The sequence below is a fragment of the Maylandia zebra genome, linkage group LG11 (assembly GCF_041146795.1).
Source record: "Maylandia zebra isolate NMK-2024a linkage group LG11, Mzebra_GT3a, whole genome shotgun sequence".
Taxonomy (NCBI): Eukaryota; Metazoa; Chordata; class Actinopteri; order Cichliformes; family Cichlidae; genus Maylandia; species Maylandia zebra.
In genome coordinates this window covers 14,425,115-14,445,045 of record NC_135177.1, presented here as the reverse complement: position 1 = coordinate 14,445,045, position 19,931 = coordinate 14,425,115, and the positions used below count along the sequence as shown (strand labels likewise).

The following is a 19,931-nucleotide window of genomic DNA, read 5'->3' as shown; positions in this document are numbered from 1 at the left end:
ATCACTGGACCCACCTCAGTTTGTCTACCAACCTGGCATTGGAGTGGATGATGTCGTCACTCACCTCCTACATCATTCCCTCTCTTACCTGGAGACCGCTGGGAACACTGTGAGAATCATGTTCTTTGATTTCTCCAGTGCCTTCAACACCATTCTTTCCACGGTAATGAAGGACAAGCTGGAGAACTTAGGAGTGGACCATCACCTCACATCATGGATAATGGAGTACCTCGCCGACTGACCACAGTACGCGAGAACTCAGGGCTGTGTGTTGGACAGGGTTGTCTGCAGTACGGGGCCCCCACAGGGAACAGTTCTGACTCAGTTTCTCTTCACCATCTACACTGCAGACTTCTCCCACAACTCCACCCAGTGCTTCCTTCAGAAGTTCTCTGATGACTCTGCAATAGTCGACCTCAACACTGATGGGGATGACAGGGAGTACAGAGAACTGACCCAAAACTTTGTGGACTGGTGCCAGCAGAACTTTGGAGTGAAGGGCCCACTCCTGAAGACCTTCTATGACTCTGTGGTGGCCTCAGCTATCTTTTACGGTGTGGTCTACTGGGGCGGCAACATCTCTGCAGGGGACAGGAAGAAACTGAACAGGCTGATCCAGAGGGCCAGCTCTGTTCTAGGATGCCCTCTGGACCCAGTGAGTGACAGGAGAATGGCGGCTAAGCTGTCATCCCTGCTGGACAACATCTCTCACCCCATGCAGGAGACTCTGACAGCACTGAGCAGCTCCTTCAGTGGCAGGCGTCATCCACACATGTGCAATAACACTAAGTGCAATTCTCTTTTTCTGACAACATTGTATTTTATTCTGTTGTATATAGTATTTTATTCTATTCTATTGTGTACATTATCTTATTCTTATTATCTTATCCTATTCAAATGTTTTTTCTTAATTTTTGCTACTGTAGGTTTGCGCTGTCCACTTTCTGCTGTAACAAAATAAATTCCCCTAATAAAGGTTATAAATAATAAAATTTGTAGTAACATGATTTGATATCATAATAAACACTGATTTTTTTCTGTTTTTTGTCTGTGTGGAGCATAAGGCTGCTCCACGCTTCGCTTGTGTCACTTTTAGGCTATCTGACAATGATTTTCACATCACGTCTTGTGTCATGCCACACAATCTTTGTGGTGTGCAGGCTGACATCCTAGGAGTAAACACTTGGCGACAGCGGAAAGGAAAACCTCCTTTTTAACAGGAAGAAACCTCTAGTAACCAGGCTCAGAGAGGGAACTACAAGTAAGACAGTATTCTGAGAGCAAAGTGCTCTATTAGGGTGATATGCTACTATTAGGTGTTTAAGAGCAGATGGGCCCTCCTTATTAAATTCTTTGTAAGTGAGGTTAAAGATTTTAAATCTAATCCTGGATCAACTGAAGGATTTTCAGGGAGTTTTTAGGACAGCCTGATAATACTGACAATGACAATTGTATCATAAGAGAACAACATTTTGAGGAAACGAGGACTATGCTCTGATTTTTAACAAGCAACTCCTTGGCTTATAATAATTAATTAATAAAAACTCTTGACAGCAAATGAAAAGAATAGTTTTTTTTATTTGGCACGACACAAAAGTGCTTTACGATAACACTGCCCATGACTAGTTTGACATGAAAACATTTTTGTAGGTTAACTGTCAGTCTCATTCAATACACATTGGAAAAAAAATGCGAACTTTAAAATTGTGTAAAAATGCCACTTGATATTTCATTTGTCATCATTCTGTAAGGCACGTCATAACCTTAAAATAAAAAATTTGTGCAAATGGTTTTGAAATGATTTTGGATGAAAGTTCTCAGACTGCTTGGCTTTATTGCTTATTGTAGAGAAGGCATTGCTTTATATTCTTTAAATACTTCAAATCAGTTAGGTTTGCATATGATCTGTGTTAACCAGAAATTTGTCAGGATGTATTTGCTTTTCCTGTGTGGACATATGGAGCAATCAGAGTTGGATGGATACCAGAAAACATCTAAGTACAAAATCCTACAAACCACAGAACAGCCTTCAATAAATATTTTGCATTCTATCTAAGTACAAAGTAAAAAAAAACAAAGGTTCACCACTTTTCTCGAAATCAATAACTTATCCCTACAGATTGCATTTTTTTTTAAATTGTTGCTATTGCAGAACCTCCCCCCAGCTCAAAATTTCACATTATTTGGTCAGATATACAAGTCATTGTCAGAACAGTTGAAAGCACACAAATACATTTTTTCATTTTTTTTCTTACAAAAATGAATGAAAATAAAGAATCTTTGGTAGCTAAGCAAAAATAGAATGGAAATGTCTATATATAAAAATGCATTGAAAATACATAGTAAAATAAGTACACGGCTACAGCAAAGGGCTGACACGGCATAAAAAATCCAGCTTCGCCTCAATAAGGTACTGTGTATAAAAACGAGCCCATCATATCACAAACAGATCATAAATTACGTGAAACCATCAGAATGCATCAGTCTTTGGAGAGCACTCTGACACCTTGATGCAATGCAAAGAGAACCACTGAGGTATTTAATCTTCATTATGTCAAGCATCACGCAGAATGATGAGAGAGACGTAAAAGTGCATATGAATTATGGTCAAAAAAAGTAAGTACATCCCATGAAAACTGTTGCCTTTTTTAATGTATTTGAACAAGCAAACATTTAATATCTTTGTAATTCTGACAAAACGTTGAGGATTTTTTTTTTCACGTAAGAGTGGTATAAGAGTGGCAAGTGAATGTGAAAGGAAATGCTTTTTCCTTAAAAAGATATTAAACATTGACATTCCTGTTGAAAAAGTAACTTTCCTTTGTAGTGTTCTTGAACTTTACCACCTTTTCAAAGAAGATCAAGTGGTTGCTTGTCAAATAATAATAACAACAATATTAATCTGACATACTTACATTTTCACATGACTGTAAATTCATGTCTGCTTCTGGTCTATAGCAAACACTGGACTTATTCCAAAATATTGCTTCCTACTATCAACTGCCCTTATTCACATTCCTATGATCAGGTAGTACTATTCCCAGTAGACACTAACATAATCTCACATCTACTTTTTCCCTTGCTAGTGAACAGAATGCAAGGCAGCTTAGAAATGTAACCACTTTATCCTTATGTCACAAAATCTTTGGGCTGGAACTTGTCCATCTTGTTTGCTTGGTGGTTAAAATTCATACTGGTAGAAAGACAACAATAATAGTGTTTTAGCCACTTTTGCAACATACATCTAAAATAAACCTTGTTAAAAGACGAAAAAACAAAAGTCACTGTTTCTGTAAAAGTAAAACAGTCACAGCAGCAATGATACGTCATCTCTCTCTTGTGGTCATCACCTGGTCGCCTGATCAGACAGATATAAATTCTGCTGGTCAGTGATCAGTTTCACTTTGTAAACTAAAAATACTGCAGTCATGTCACATGGGAATAATAATAAATATACCACAACATTAGGTGATGATATGTTTTCACATTGAGCATACATTAAACAGCCAGTCCATTGGTTATATTCCAACCCAACCTTTTTCCAACCAAGTGCTTTCTTGTTGCTGACATAAGAATCAAAGTAGTCTGGCTATCTGATTCTTTCGGCAATTCCAGATGTTATATTTGCTCCCTTAAACCGTAACAGGTGAAGAGCACAAGGAAGTTTGCATCTTTCCCATATGACATGAGAGCATTGAAAGAAAGAAAGCCGCTTTCCATTTCAAAGCCCTTTCTACACTCCTTCTGGCTTCATAAATTGATACTGTAGCTCTTTCCAAAACAGATTAAAACACTGAAAAGGTACACTTAACTTGAACATGTGGCAATAAAAAAAAAAAAACTTGAGTGAAATAACTTTAGGTGGATTTGTAAGTTTTGAAGTGGTAAAATAGATCACCCCTATCTATTTATGAGATCTACACAGACTAGACACTGTGTATGTGGTACAATTACACTAATTATATAGCCCTGGTGATAGCCTCTACCAATACCTTTTATCACTATTAATGTAGATTTTTGTCAATGTTGTTCAGTCATTTGAGACTGGAGACAATCGGGCAGTCTTTAGGCTTTCATTTGACGGAGGCAACACAAAACTTGTTCTTTAGTTTAAGTGAGAAAAAAACACATTTACTGGAGAGAGTGCTCTGGAGGGAAAATATTCTTACTGGACAAGTTAAATCCCATCTAAGAATCCAGTTTTATTGGCTTAGTTGCTAATATTAGATGAAGCCCAGTGAAAATGACAAGGGTAAGAGGTAGCTAAAATTATAAAGCCTAGCGCTCTTGCTGCCAAATGCAATAAACACAATCTTGCCATTCTGAGTTATCCAAATTAGCTAATCAGCCTAAACCAATTGATCTTCAGCTAAACCTTATTTGAGTATGTCAAATGGCTAGCTTGAGGATGTACAAGGATCCTGGATGCTATGGTCACAGCCACTGGCATTTAGTCTAGAAAATATTTCTATTTCTTTGTCCATTTTAGTTGACCTCACTTTGCCTCCAGAGCTGCTCTACAGCTAAAATACATTTGTATAACAACAAGATGATGTGTGAGAGAAACCCCCGGTTTCATTGGGAAATCATGATTGTAGTCTGTAAGTCACACATCCAGCACCATATCATAGTGTGTTTCCTTCTTCCTTTTCCCACATTTATTTATGAGCACTGTATATAATGTCAACAGTATAACCCAGTAACTTGCATAGACCACTGCCCCTATTATCAAAACAATCTTTTCTGAGTCGGGGAAGGGTTTTCTAGTCTGTTGTACTACTGTGTATAAAATTCCAATGAAAAGGATAGTGAACCATACTGATATTGGAATCAGACCGATAAAGTTCACCACGATTGTTTTCCTCCCAGAAGTCCCCCATCCAGACTTGTTGATTGTTGCTATTGCAAACATTTTCGCTGGCAACAGGCTTGACATATACAGTACAGAATAAAATGACATGAACACCATGACAATGTTACCTCTGAGGCAGCTGGCAAATGATGACTTAATCAGCGCCACTGCTTGCACAATGAGTAGAAACAAAAGAATATTCCAGAGCCTTCCTTGGTAAAAGAGTTGGATCGCTGTGGCGATGAGGAAAAATGGGAAGAAGCCAGTGATCACAGCCTCATAAGTCATCCAGAGATGGTGTTTGTGGAACCACATGGAGTTGTACAGCCATTCTCTGAAATATGACTTGCTCCATCGTGTCTGTTGATTGAGCCACCGCAGATATGTAATTGGTGTCTCTGTAAGGCACTTTGACCGTGCAGTGTATTTTGTTGCATACCCGAGGCTGAGAACTCTGTTCGTGAGATGACGGTCATCCCCAAAACTGCAGTGGGATCCCATGAAGGTCTGATTGTACCAGTCCTCAAGAAACTCATGCAGGAGAGAGTTCCGGTACATTCCTAAAGGCCCGCTAATGCATTGAACGCAGCCGAAGTAGGACTGGCAAGCCCGCTCAATGTTGAAAGCCATCCAGTACCGAACACTGCTCAGGAAGGAGATCCACGACTCATATTTATTTAGGATCTACAGGTAGGTTGACAAGCAGAGACAAAAAGTATGAAGTTTAAAGCACAACATCCTAATTTGTATGTTTGATGTAGAAGATTCAGATTTCACAGAACTTTTAAGAAAACTACCTGTACATCTCCTCCAACTCCTCCCACCATAGGGTCTTCCTCCAAAACCTTAACCATCTCCACTGATGATGCTGGGTCCAGCATGGTGTCAGAGTCACACACCTACATAAAAACACAAGTTAATCAAGAAATTAACTGTGTTTTAGCAACACAGGATACATTTATTTAGATTTTCTTCAACATAGTTCCAGATGTCTTCTTTGTTCAGCTTAATTCTGCAAAACATAACAGATGTCAAATTGACCTAAACTCCCCAAAGAGAGGGAAAAAACCCTTTCTTGCTGAAAAAAATTTGCTTGGACAATCGGAACAAAATTTCGATATACAAAAGAAATTTTTGTGAAATCAAAAAAAAAATTTACATAATGACACACAAAAAAAAGATATCATGCATCCAACAAAACACATAAATGCTCAATATGGCCACTTTATAATCTCCGCCAGCCAAGACCAGAGGGGCTGCTTTCAACTCTGTTCACCACCCACTATAGCTCTAATGTTGTTCTTCTGCTCTCCCTATTTTCTTCTATAAATGGTAATTTTCCTGACCAACAAAATCAGGTGATGAAAACAAACCTAGAGCCCAGTCCTTTTTAACAAAATACATCTGTTACAGGCAGAGCCTGATGAAAGTGAAAAGGCATGAAACATTGTCCCTCCTGTTTCTAAGGTTGAAAAGTATTGGCATGACTGCTGGCAGTGCAGCAGTAAGGTCTATTGAACCTTTTGTGAAGTAAATGATTTTTGGCAGGCTGAAGCCAGCTGCAGGTGTTAGACAGCATTATAGCTCTGAGTTCATATTCTCAAAGTCCCCTTCTTTGTTATACAGACCCGTTTGAATCATTTTGATGCTGTTACATAAATTAAGCATCAGTTGAGCCTTACTCTTTGATCACAATGCTTTTTGTAGCACTAACAACTGAACATCACAGAAGAAAATGACATAATGATACTTGGCATTTTGGACAAAGAACTGTTACTTGTGCTTAAGTCTGAAGACACAAGAGTTTTTGAATTAGCCTGAGGTATCTGCTTTTCAAACGTAATAACAACAGATCTGTGGAATTGCAAAACTAACTAAAAATGCTGAAACGTCATTAAAGCCATAGACTGAGCGTCTGGTAACAAAACAGAGAAAGTCTTGACAGAGCATGCCCGCACAAAATATTCTGTGTACTTTAAACGCAATCATTTAGTCATGGAAAGAAAAACACTTTCATTGGAAAGTAGCTTTCATGCACTGTTTAGCATTAACAAGCAGATTCAGGAAAAGGTGTGAAGTCATCAGCGTTGGTTCAACCCATGTGACCTCACCACCCTTCAAGTAATTTTTATTCTTTAGGTAAACACAGTTTGAAAGGTTGTTATTGTGGCTGAATTATATGACACCACAATGTGGTTACATATCATATGACAGTAATACAAGCTCTCATTAAGTATGATATGATAGCTAACATTTGCCATTGTTAGCTACTGCTAATACAAGACAAAGTAAGTCTGGAGGATCAAAACCTCTTGTATTTTGAACTGAGAAAGGTTCCATTTATTTTTAATTACTTTTATGCTCCTGAATATGACAGTACTATACAGCTCCACAAGAGCCCATGACACGTTTAACAGTCAGTGCCTGCAGGATATTGCTTTACCAAGCAGTTAATGTCTTTAGCCACTGTTTATTTTTTAAGCCACACCAACATACTGTCGCTAGCCAAACACACTATTGAATTTAGTTTTCCTAAAGCTATCAGGCTTTTAGTCCTTAGGTCTGTGTTACTCAAATATAACCTTTGATTGTTTTTAATTTTTCTGAACAGGAGACAAACACATGCTAACCTTTCTAACCTTTCTTTGATACAGATTTGTAGATGACGTAACGCCCTGCGAAAAAGATCTGTTATTACACTTAGACATCAGCTACTGCTGCCCTCCTTCACGCCACACTTCACAACACGGTGCACATGCTAAAAAGCAAAACAAAAGACTCTTTGTGGACCCCATATTTGGCTTGGCATAGCCTCCCCTCCTCTCTTTCCAGCCATCTCTCGTTCTATTCCCTTTCACTCTATCATCAGCTTATGTTTGCCTAGTTTGCATCTCCCACAGTAGCTTACATTTTCTCTTTCTTCACTATGTCCCTCAGATGTCAGCTCTGTGTGTGCATGCGTGCAAATCTACAAAGACACACACAGGCACAAAGTAATATTACACCTGTTGTACAGTATTTTTAATCTTCTAATTTATTTCATTATTTTTTTATTTAAGGGGCTATTGTTCTTCCACATTACCTGCATTAACTGATTTTAAGCGATTTAACTACTTACCTGCACATAATCCACGCTCCTTCCCAGTGCTTTGAAGGCTGTATACATGACCTCTCTCTTCCCTCCCCACTTCTGCATGATGCACACACATTTGCTGTTCAGCACAACCCTGGACACCTGCTGAAGGCTCTCAGCGTAGCTCTCATCTGTCTCCTCGGGTCCTCTGCTGTGATAATTACTCCTCCACACGTACGTGGCTGATCTGTCCGATCCCATGACCTCCTTAAAAATCTCCATCATGTACAAGTCGTCGTCTGAATTTCCATCGATCACCATGATAACTTTGATACCAGGATATGTCAGCCTCTTCACTGACACAAGGCATTTTCTTAGGTAGTTTTCATCCTCCTGATATGCAGCGATGCACAATGCCAAGGACTTGTTCAGTTTAATTGGTGTTTCTAAGGAGCGCCGCATGTTACGGTGTTCTAGGAGTGCAAAGAGGGTCTGGATAATAAGGTGAACAACCAAAATGGCACCATACAGCCCAAAAGATAGGTGATTTTGAGCTGTAGTGAAAAATTGGTAGCCCATGATATAGGCTGTCGAGATGCCCACCAGGAGAGACACGCCGAACATGGTGGTCCCAAATATCCTCAGGTAAGTGAGGCCTCTTTTACACTTCATCTGTGGACAAAAACAAAAGGGTTACATGTAGTAACAGTGGTGCAGAAAATGTTACTATGATTGACAGCAACTCACAGTGAAACATTTGTAACCTTTTATACTCAATTGGTCCAAGTAAATGACCTTCTTAACCTCCTAAGACCCGAACTCTTCCACGGCATGCATTTTTAATTTCTCTTTGATTTTTGGGATGATTAGGTCCTGATGAATGTAAAAACAAAGAATTACCAGATTTTTTTTACCTAATTTTTGCTTGTAAGAAAAATGAGAGCCACATATGAGGATATTTGTTTAAAATTTTGATAGAACAGTAGCAGTATAATGTCCTCGTAAGTGGATATCAGGCCGTTGTAGAGCAAAATTGAGTATTTTGGTCTAAATAACCGAAAATGTGATGTCCACATATGTGGACGGCAGGTCGTAGGAGGTTAAAGTGAATACAATCACTTAAACAAGAGTGTTGGAACCATTTTCACTGTACTTTTCACTAAAGCTTTTATGTTTTGACACAACAAAACCAGGTACAGACTGCTGTAAGCTTTCTCCTTTTTTATGCCCCATCCCTCTCCCTACCTCCTCCCCTTCCCCAAATCCCCCTAAATGCCAGACAGTTGTGAGTAGCCGATTGTTCCAACTCTCTTTTAGTGTGGGTGGCCACACGTTACAAGATTTCTTGACCTAATTAACCAACAAGTTGGCTGCCTCTGCCAACCATCAAGGTCTAAGCACATGCTAAATGTTGGTCGTGGTGGTGGGGTAGCCTATAATGAAAATTATTGGTTTCCACAGTATTTTGGGGACACATTGCAAAGGTCAAAGACCAAGTATGACAAACTCTGACCTAGAACATGAATATTCAATATTTTTAAGAGAGGCGTTTGTGCAAGAGGATGCTTTTGCGTCTGCATCCTCTTGCACAAACTCCTGAAGTTTGTTTCCAACCCTCATTATGTTGCTACCGCCATCTGTTTGGCAGACCAACGGAGACCCACTCAGCGTGGCTCATTTTGACTCAACGCAGAGAGCGGACCACCCTGTGATGTCATCTGTTTATATCTTTATGGGAAGAAGAAGACAAGAGACTTCTATTGCTGCACGCGTGCTTCTCTCTCTCTGAATCTTTGTGTAGAGAGCATTGCAGGGAAATGACTTCTGTTAAACAGAGAGAAAGAGAGAAAAGACCTTTGACATTATGAAGGTCAAAGTATGCTGACCTTCAGTAGGGCTCCCTCTTGTGGGATAAACTTTTCATCTAGGATTTAGACGCATTTAGCACCATTTTGTTCATTGAGTGACCAAAAATATTTTGCGATATCACGCATTTTGTACATGTACATTTAATCAAGTCAAGGGAAACAAGTCAGAACAACAATAAAATGATCAAAAGAAGCGTATACAAGGCCGAGTGATGTTTGTGAACTGGAGAGAGTTCTTGGGACCACACCTAAACACATGACAGATGAAGGGAGGGGACGACTAAAGGAGAGAAAGAAAAAAATATATACACAGAGAAAGCGAAGATAGCATGGAGAATCTTTAAGAGAGAAAGTGAAGAAAGTTGGTTAAGAAAATTGGTTAAACTAGCTGAAAAGCAGATGCATCTTGAGAGACATTAGGAAAATGAAAGTAAAAGACAGTGAGGGAGTAGCAGAAGCAGGGAGAGAGAGGTTGTGTTCATGGAGAAGAATACACACAAACACACACTTTGGCTCAGACATAATGCTTTGTTCATTTGACTGTTGGACGAGAAAGCCACAATCAGTGTAGCGGACCTCCTCTGGCATGTGGCAAAGGTTTTAACGTCAGGCCATCTTTTACAAGACCCCTGACATGCACAGATATACACCAAAATGCACATATAAAAGCTTATTGTACCACTGCATGTGTGTGTTTGTGTAATTGAACAAATTTAAATTTTGGCCTCTTTCAGCTTGTGTGAGAATGTCTATAATGCTTTATAAGCCCTGTATCCATGTCTTACCTTTGTTTGAACTCAACCACTGATTAGGAGTAAGCATGAGTGCAGCAACAAAACACAACGTTTTGGAGCACTTCATTGTCAGCTTAAAAGTACATCATGACTGACAAATGTACACCTCTACATTTTATCAACTGGGCTTTGGGAGAAAACAAAATGAACTTGATTGAACCACTGAAGATAACAAGGACAGGAACCGTCGTCAGTGTTTGCTCCTCCTTGACTTTCTGTTAATGATCTGCACTTTAATGATACAATCTGTTTGCTCTGATTTAATGTTTGGAATGAAAGTAAAAATCAAAACTAGGATATTAAATCCATCATCGACAGGCTAGGCTCATGGCATGTAAATGTGATGTGGGAAAACGTCAAGTCCACAGTAATGCAACCATTGCTGCTGGCTACAATGATCTGGTCTTTGCAGGATCTTATACACCATTTTGGGTGTGTAGTGCAGCGCAGAGGTCAGGTTGACAGTTAGCTCAGGCTGCAGACAGATTAACTGCAGACTTAAAGTGAGGCCAAACTCTGGCCCGTTCTTATTGAGATAAAGCCTTTTTAATCAGAGCAGTATCTGTAACAGTGGAGATGTCATCCACATATGGATGATGTAAATGATGTCACGTTGGTTGGTGAGCACGCGTATCTTCATGTGTTTGTCCAGAGCATTTATCTATGCAAGCGGAGGGTGTCATTAACACATGAAGATGATATCACTCCAGCTTTCTGTTTGTTGTTACATCTTGGCACTTGAGGGTTAGAACATCGCCATTATGTCCTTTTTGCTGTACATGTGTGTATGCGTGGCCAGCTCTGTGGTGACCTTGGGCTGGAAGCTTGAGCAGTCTCACTCTGACGTTATTAACAGTCTCTTGAGTGAAACTCCCACGGGCTCTCTCTCAGAGATAACAATACAGTAATGTTGAGTCTTGCATGGATGTACATGGTGAGTTAGTAGATAAATGAAGCGATGACTACATAAATTAATGGATAGATTAAGTTGACCCAAAAAAACTGGGTCCTTGGAAAAAGTGCATCTGGCTGTTCTTTTAAACTGAGACACGTGGATTTGTTTGGGATTACAGCAACAGTAAAAAAAATAAAATAACAAAAAAGTAGTGACAGGGAAATCTCATTGTGTTTGTGAGTTTGTTATTTTGAAAATATGATTTAGGAAAATCAATGAGTGTCTTGCCTTCCCGTTACTCTAAGTGTTCTTACAGTACAAATGAGCAAGGCGCTGAACTATTTAGCTGTAACAGGAATGAGAGACTGTGCCTGCATCTTCCTCTGCTTCTGAATGAAACAGCATATTAATATGCTACAGTATGCTAAATCAAAATCCTGACCTCATGACAATATTAGACTAAAATTCAGGGATCACTATACTATGGTTTATTTTGTTCAAAACGTGCTCACTACATGCACACATTCTGATGGAAATCCATCCAATAATTTTTTCAGGTGGAGCCACTGAGTAAATCAAATGTGAACATCAAAGTTTCCCTGCAGGAAAAGTCAAGGAAACACCATGTGCAAACATTGCACAGACTTTGTAAATAAGTGAATTTGTTGATCTGCTGGTGCTCAGAGGGATGATAGGAGTTCACCGAATACAGAAGGTACATTGCTACACATAGAGTCAAGTTACTTGCAATGCCAAGAAAAAAACATTGCATTTAATTGGTTTGACATGTTTACAATATTGCGCAAAAGTCTTGAGCCACCTCTAAATTCTTTCTTTCAATGATCCAGACCTTCTTGTAATTTCTTTAACATCTCATACTTTTTAAAGTGGTCTTGAGCAACAGTTCTTCAGGGCTTCTTAAGGTCTTGTAATGCTTCTGTTTGGACATTGGCTGCTTTTTCACTCATTTTTAGCCAAGTATTTAGACCTGTACATTAAAACAATAAACACTGACCTCTGAATCGATCAAAAAGGCACCTAACAAGAGAGAGTGTTTATTGACCAGTGTGAATGCTTTTCTTCTGATTTGTTTAGCGGAATCTATGAAACCTGCAAACACAACACAGGTTGACAGTGATAATAGTATTACATAATAAAATTTTTACAGGAACAAGATGATGATGAGCTATTGACTGCCTGGTGTGCAGTGTGCCCTTAAAACATTTGAGGAAACTGAATGAAGGGCAAAAGAAGAATTGGCAGAGCTAGAAAACTACCTACAACAAATTCCTGACACAGGACCTGAGAGACAAATCTGAAGCCTCAGTGGAAGGGTTGGCTGTCAAGAAGTCATTCTTAAGGAAGGTAAAACGGAAGAAAAGGCTGATGTATGCCAGATTACACTCATGGAGTGATAATTCCAGTCATTTTTGGTTTAAATTATGCATTGATATGTATGGAGGAAGTAGTACAGATGCACAACACCCAAAACACGGGGGAGGCTCTGTTATGGTTTGGGACTGCATTTAAGGCAGTGGTGTTTGGGATCTTGTCAAAATTGATGAAAATGTGAACACAGAAAAGTACAATCAGATTTTGATCTACCATGCAGTACCATCTGGAACGTGTCTGATTGGCTTCATTTTTTAGCCTGACAACAATCTCAAACAAACAATGCAGTAAAAGAATATCTAGATAGAAAACCACACAATGGAATCAGTCATGGATTGACCTCCCCAGAGCCTGGACCGCAACATTATTCAAGCAGTGTGGGATCATCCTGACAGAGAATGGAACAAAAGGAAGCCAACATCCAAAGAAGAGCTTTAAATGTCCTATAAGAAGCCTGGAGAAATATTCCTGAAGACTACTTAAAGAAATTACAAGAAAGCTTGTCTAAGAGAGTTCAGGCTGAAGGTGGTCGTACCAAATACTGACTTTCGAGTTGTACAAACTTTGTTTTTGCTTTACATACTGTACATACTGTATTTCCATTCACACTTTTGCATGTTTCAATAAATCACTGCTCCAATTTCACATTTCCTTTGCATATCATAGAAACAAGGGAGTGGCTCAAGACTTCTGCACAATACTGCATATTTTCATTCTGTTCATTCTTTTGGCCACAAAGAACCGACAATAAATCTCAATCACCAATTAAAATATGGGACACATTTTGGTTTTCAAATATAATGAATATCTTAAAATCACCACATGTTATAATAAATTGCATGCGTGTTACATCAGGGAGAGCTTTTAGATATGAAGAACAGGCTGCTTAATGTGAATGCCATATGTACCTATGTGCAAATCTATCACTAATGTCACAATGTATGGCATATGTGTGCGTGTTTGTGTGTGTATATACACAGCATGAGGCATATGTGTGTGTGTGTAAGAATATGAGTGTGTATGCAGGCTGTCTGCAGAAAGAGATGCCTTGACTTAACTCACATGAGAGCAGTTGAAGCTCTTTCAGCAGGGTTCCAGCTCAAGACCTCTGATAGAAACGCAAGACTCTGATAGACTCTGTGTGTGTATGTGTGTGTGTGTGTGTCTTCATACACTAAAACTACATATCTGTGTGAGTTTGCACAAGTGTGTATGTAATTACTGCGTGTGCTGCCCAGAGTATAACAGTGAAGTGGAGCCAAAGAAAGACAGCCTGCTGGTCTGTGTGGAGCTGAGATAACATAAAGCTCACATCTTTACATCTCAGCAGTCACTGCTGGAAGTGTAACATTCACAAATCAGCAGCTCTGGCTGGATAAGTACTTATAACAAATCAAACATTATATGCTGGGGGCCCAAGCTGACACTTGTGGCTGGTATAATTTAGACCTGAATCACAGTTAAGGATTTGAACAGTTTTCATGGTATTTTTCATGACAATGTTCAATGAAGCCCAGATAAGTATGAGCTAATAAAGACAGATTAATGGTATTTGGGGTTTTTGTGAGGAGTCTCTGGATCCATTGAAAAAATAATAGTACATTTTATATCAGTTTAGTATAAAAAACCAGACCTGCTGAGGTAATACACACCTTTGAAATCTCATGTGCTTTGACAATTTCCAAGAATAAAAAAAAACACGCATGTACAAATGGAGAGATATGCATCACAGATAATGATTTTATATATACACTAGGTTGTCAGTGTGTGTTCAAGAACTTTGCAGGGTTAGAAAAGGCCACGGGGGATTGTAAAATTAAACATTAAACGTGGAGCTGGCTCTCATGACAGACATAGCAGCATGCAGCAAAGGGTCACATCTTCCCGAGAAGCTGATGAGGCAAAAGAGTGGAAGCGGCGGGGAGAGACTTGAGAATTGGCTGCAGTCTTTGGCTAGACGTACTTGACACATTCAAGGCTGGGCTGCTGCTCCATGTCTATTTACTATGTTAATTTAGTGACAAGGCTCCTTTTCTCTTCGCTCTTTCTGGGGGCAGAATCAGGTGTGATGGGGCCATAACTGAAAAGCAGCAAAAGGTTAAAGCATCTTCTAGACTGCAACTGTTTCTTCATCACGCAATTAGCATCTCATTACACTGTTACACCAACAGATGTTGTTATATACATGATTTAATACAACACTGAGGTAAATGTGTTCTCTGTTTCAAAGCCAGACTATGCCGTTTGGTATTTAGGCGTGTCTTTTTTCCACCTTGATTCATCCATGTAGTAGGAAGAAAAGGGGAGGAGGTGAAGTTGGGATGAAGCTGCTCAGAGATGAATGGGTGGCACACACTGAAAATGGGGTGGGGCCAGGACATTGAAGGCGTGGTGCTGTACTTGGATGCATTCACTGCCAGCTGAGGCACGGGACTTACATCACTGTGGCAGACTCCAAGAGACCAAAGTGAGATGAGGTTGAGTATGGAATTCCTCCTTCTTAAGCTATTTCTTTGTGTGAAAAAAAATGCAAAAAATCATTGAAAGCTCTTCTTTTACAAACACAACCTGTTTCTCTGTATCATCCAACGATCCAGCAGTTCCCTTATCAGATTGATAATAGACATCCATCCATCAGCAGTACCCTTAAATAAATGTCTTCACCTCCATGGGATGGAAAATTCTATTAATAGCACTCTTTAAAACCACAGCCCAGTGTGGCTAAAAGATAACAGAGGCTCATAATCACACTCAAGTAGAAGATAATTAAAAAGAACTTTATAATTATTAAGGGGAAAAAAGGAAGAAAGAATCACACTAAGATTTCCATGAAACGTTTTGTCAGTTTGTCACTCTCATCTTTCCAGAAGATATACAGAAAATATAAATAACATTAACAAGAGCCACTTTGTGAGCTGCTCCTGCCCGGTTTGCTTTGTAAGGGGCCTTTGTTACTTTATGGTACACTCTAACTGCTGGATATATGAATTAGATTTGGCATCAAACCTACTCTGTGTGACTCAGCGTGAGGTAGTGAGAATCTAACTGACATCCAAATTTTCACTTTTACTGGCTGGCTGCAGTGCTGCTTTACTGTTAGTATACTGAAGGAACCTGGAAAAAAACTGGTATTAACACAGAGTAGATGAGCTAAGTGGTACGGCTCGGGAGGGGCTGCGCCTCTAAGATCAACAGTTGTACCCTGCCAGCCCCATGGCTCTTTACACTAAAAGACCCTTGCTGGGAGAAGTAATGGCACGTGAGACTTGTTGTGTGCCTTAATGGAGGCCAGCCATGGAAAGTCTTCTTCTCTTAAATAGTAAAATGCTCTTTGTGCTGTGTGGGAGTGCATGCTGGAGCACTGATGCAACTCAGACATCAAAAAGGTTTTAAAAACTTCTTTGTCATTATAGTGGACAACTGTGACATTCACAGAGTATTTCATTTAATAGCACTAAAGTCGTATTGTCTTTCTCATTGGGAACTGAGTCCTGCACTCAGCAAAGAAATTCCCTGGAGGACTGAGATTAGGAACACCACATGGGTATTAGGTTGAATACATGCTGACATGGGCACAAGGTCCACATATGCTCCAAATCTACAGCAAATGAGCAGTGAGCATTTATTTGAAGTTTACAGTTTCCCTGCTAATAAAGTACTGCGCAAAAAGTTTAATCCACAAGTCATCCTGGAAGTATTTTTTCACACTGGACACACTTGATCATCTCTTCTTACAAGTAAATATGCAGGATATCACCACAGAGTTAGGGTGCATTGTGAGAGCAGCACAATGCAAAGTAAAATCAATAAAATAAATAGATAATCCAAGTCAGCAAGGAGATTCTGCTTGTGGGTTGAAAAGTTCTACATTTTGGATAAATAGCTGTAATATTTGTCCACTTACTCACACATGGTGTGTGGGCAACACAGTGGGACCCAACAGCGGTCTGTGCACACTCAGTAGGTGGATGGAGAAAGAGACTATGTCAAGGAGAGTGTGACAGATGTTCATTAGCATTTGTGTATATGTGTGCGTGTGATGGGTGTGCAAGGGGACAACAATGCTCAGAACTTAGGTGCATGGACCACGTGATATCTCACATGAGCTTTTCTGGTTTTGTTTAAGTTCAAAGTTAGGAGGTTATGAATAAACTGCAAAACTTTTCAGCAAGGCATGTGCCTGCTACCACTTTTTACAGAACACGGATATCAACAAAGGCTAACTTGTCCAAAAGCTGAAGGCTGGTCAAGAAGCTATTCACACGCATGCAAATGTTAGTCCTCCACACTGGGCGTCAAATTACGCGCCCCTACCACAAGCCACGCTGAAACAGTCCCCATTCAGTCTTCTCATTGGCTTAAAAATCTCAACGAATGACGTGTGACCGGTAACGTCACAGTGTAGTTATATTCAGGCTAGCATCACTCTTACAACAAAGACTAGTCATTAATTTGACTGATCAGAAGATAAAAGCTTAGTATATTAAACCTTTTACACCTGTATTTTGTAGTGTTATAGCATGAAATGAAACACAAACTGAGTTTCAGCACTTCTTGCTGTGGCTCCCAACTTTTAGCATCACTCACTTTGTGGAGCAAACACGCTGAACAAACTCGTGAAAAAAAAAAAAGCTCTATGCATGCACTTTGCTAGAGAGTTGGCGCATCATCACGTTCACACACACGCGCACACGAAAACTGATTGCGCGTAATTATGTTCTAAACCACTTTATGAATGATTTAGTGGCTTGTGGTAAAATATTTGGTAAAATGATCACCGGCCACCTACCTTGAAGCAGCTGTTGTCCTCTGATTCCTCCTGAGAAAGGATGCGTCTAACTTCTGGGACTCTGGTCCCGATCCACAGAGGAAAAAAGTAGACACAGAGCTTGAGCAGCGACGACTCTCATGAATCCGCTTAAAATGGTCCTCATAAGCCTATTTTTGTTTGTTTGTTTGTTTGTTTGTTTTTTAAAGGGGGAAAAAGAATAAAAAAAAAAGTCGTGCCAGTCCTTTGTATGTGTGCTCAGTTTGGATCCTTCAAAAAGACAACCGGGATTGCTTGTCTTCTCTAACTTCTAACGGTTTGTCTGCAGCCTTTCCAAGTCACTTGCATCTCTGGTGTCCAAAACCAAACATCATATCAGTCAGCTTTGGCATCATTCATATAAAAAAGTATAAATAAAACATAGACTATAAAAATATGATAAATATTCTTCTCCATCAACGCCTGTTTCATTCATTCTTAATAAAACGAAAAAAAAAAATTAAGATAAAGCATCAACTTTGGCAGCTTCAGTCACATTCAAAAGTTTTTTAAAAAAAACAAAAAAGTTTCAGCAAACAATAAAATATGAGCCAGAGCTTTTTTTGTATTCTTCCTGTCTTAAGGGGCGTTAAGGTAAGTTTTTCTAGAGTTTCCTCCGAGCATCCAGGTTACACAGAGCGCACAGAAGTCTCTCTGCCGCTGTTTCAGCTGTCTAATTCCTTCCAGACGGGTGTGTGTGCATGTGTGCGAGTATGTCTGTGTGTGTGGACCCTCCTTTATGGCTCCTGCGGCTCCCAAACCCCTTTTACCGGGCAACAGATTGGCGTGTTGATTTAATAGGAGGGAAGGTTTGGGGGTGTGTGTAAGGAGGAGCGACGGAGAAGTGATGGGGGAAGAGAAAAAAAGGGGTGGGGGAGGGGGGGCGGCGAGTCTCTCATCCAAACTCATTCAAACTTCAGAGAATGGGTGGGTGGGGAGTCTCTCATCCAAAGTCATTCAAACTCCAGAGAGAGAGAGAGAGAGAGAGAGAGAGAGAGAGAGAGGCTAACATTGACTGGAACCCCCTCTCCATTCATTTTATATTACAACTTGAGGTTACATAGTATAAAAATTACTAAAAGATCAAAGGTCAAGATCCCTGTCTAGATAAATAAATAAATCTGGGTAAATTCCCAGATGATTAAACATGCAACTATTTTGCTGGTAATACCTGAAATGAGTAAAGAAAATCAACAGCCTATTTATGCAAGTTAATTCATAATTTTATGGGGGGGGGGGGGGGTGTATTGGTTGGGTCTGATTATTGGGAGGGTCATAACCCCCCTAACCCTCCTGGAAATGACACCCCTGGTCAAGACATGCACATAAGCACGTGTGAGCCACACTTGGTGATGTTACAGAATTTCAGACCGTTCATGTCATCATCAGATGCAGTTCATACATTTCACCAGCAGGCAGTGCTGTGCGATACAGAACTCAGAGCCAGGGCTGTGAGCTGTACAGTAGCTCCTCTCAATCCTAAAGGGATTATCCAACGAAAATCACGACTCATGTTACTCATATGGCCGTGAGTCAGTCAGCATCCCCCACCGTCACGGTGGCTATTACCTGGAAAAGTTAAAAGTTAGGAAACAAAAGGCCTGTATGTTGCCATTCTCAAGTCATAACCACAAGTTTACACACATTCCAGATAAGATGTTGGAATAAAAGTTCTTTTATGGGTAACAAATATCTCCTTCTTAAAATCCCACTGGAACATAAGGAAGTACGCAAACAGGGTCGCTTTAGTTCATTAATTTCTGTCGAAAGTGTCTTTTTCACGTATGAATTCTTACTGTGACTAAGATCTTTTTTGTTACATACAATATGCATCACCACCACAACAAGACAATTTCATCCCACAAAGAAATATCAAGTGCCGCACCACAGCAATTGTTCCTGTACTGAGGTGAATGTTACGAGAAACAAGTCTTCCCCAGTTCCAGTCGGTTTGAGAAACTCTTAAACCTGATCTGTTCTGTGATTGGACGTCACGGTTGTTCACTTTTAACTACTAAACAACAGCAACAACAACAACAACATGAAAGTGGGGTCTTCACAGGAAACACATCAAACTATAAATAATGACAAAATATAATAAATGTGAAACATTTAGATAATAATTATTTTATATTCTGACACTGAGACTGAAACCTTTTCTGCAGTCTTTTTTTGTAAACCTCCCATTCTGTGAGCATGCACAAGCCAGTGTGATGAACACAAATGAGGCCTGTGGTAAGACCCCCCGCC

General features: G+C 39.7%; 1 protein-coding gene across 1 annotated transcript; it reads right to left on the bottom strand.

Annotated features, from left to right (window-relative positions):
- Nucleotides 1-1,558: 1,558 nt before the first annotated feature.
- has2 (hyaluronan synthase 2) lies at nucleotides 1,559-18,432 on the bottom strand. Its single transcript, XM_004566811.4, has 4 exons — nucleotides 17,664-18,432; nucleotides 7,971-8,597; nucleotides 5,650-5,751; nucleotides 1,559-5,536 (listed from the first exon to the last, which is right to left on the bottom strand). Exons 2-4 carry the CDS (start codon nucleotides 8,595-8,597, stop codon nucleotides 4,607-4,609), a joined length of 1,659 nt encoding a protein of 552 aa, XP_004566868.3. The 5' UTR covers nucleotides 17,664-18,432; the 3' UTR covers nucleotides 1,559-4,606.
- Between the last annotated feature and the right edge of the window lie 1,499 nt (nucleotides 18,433-19,931).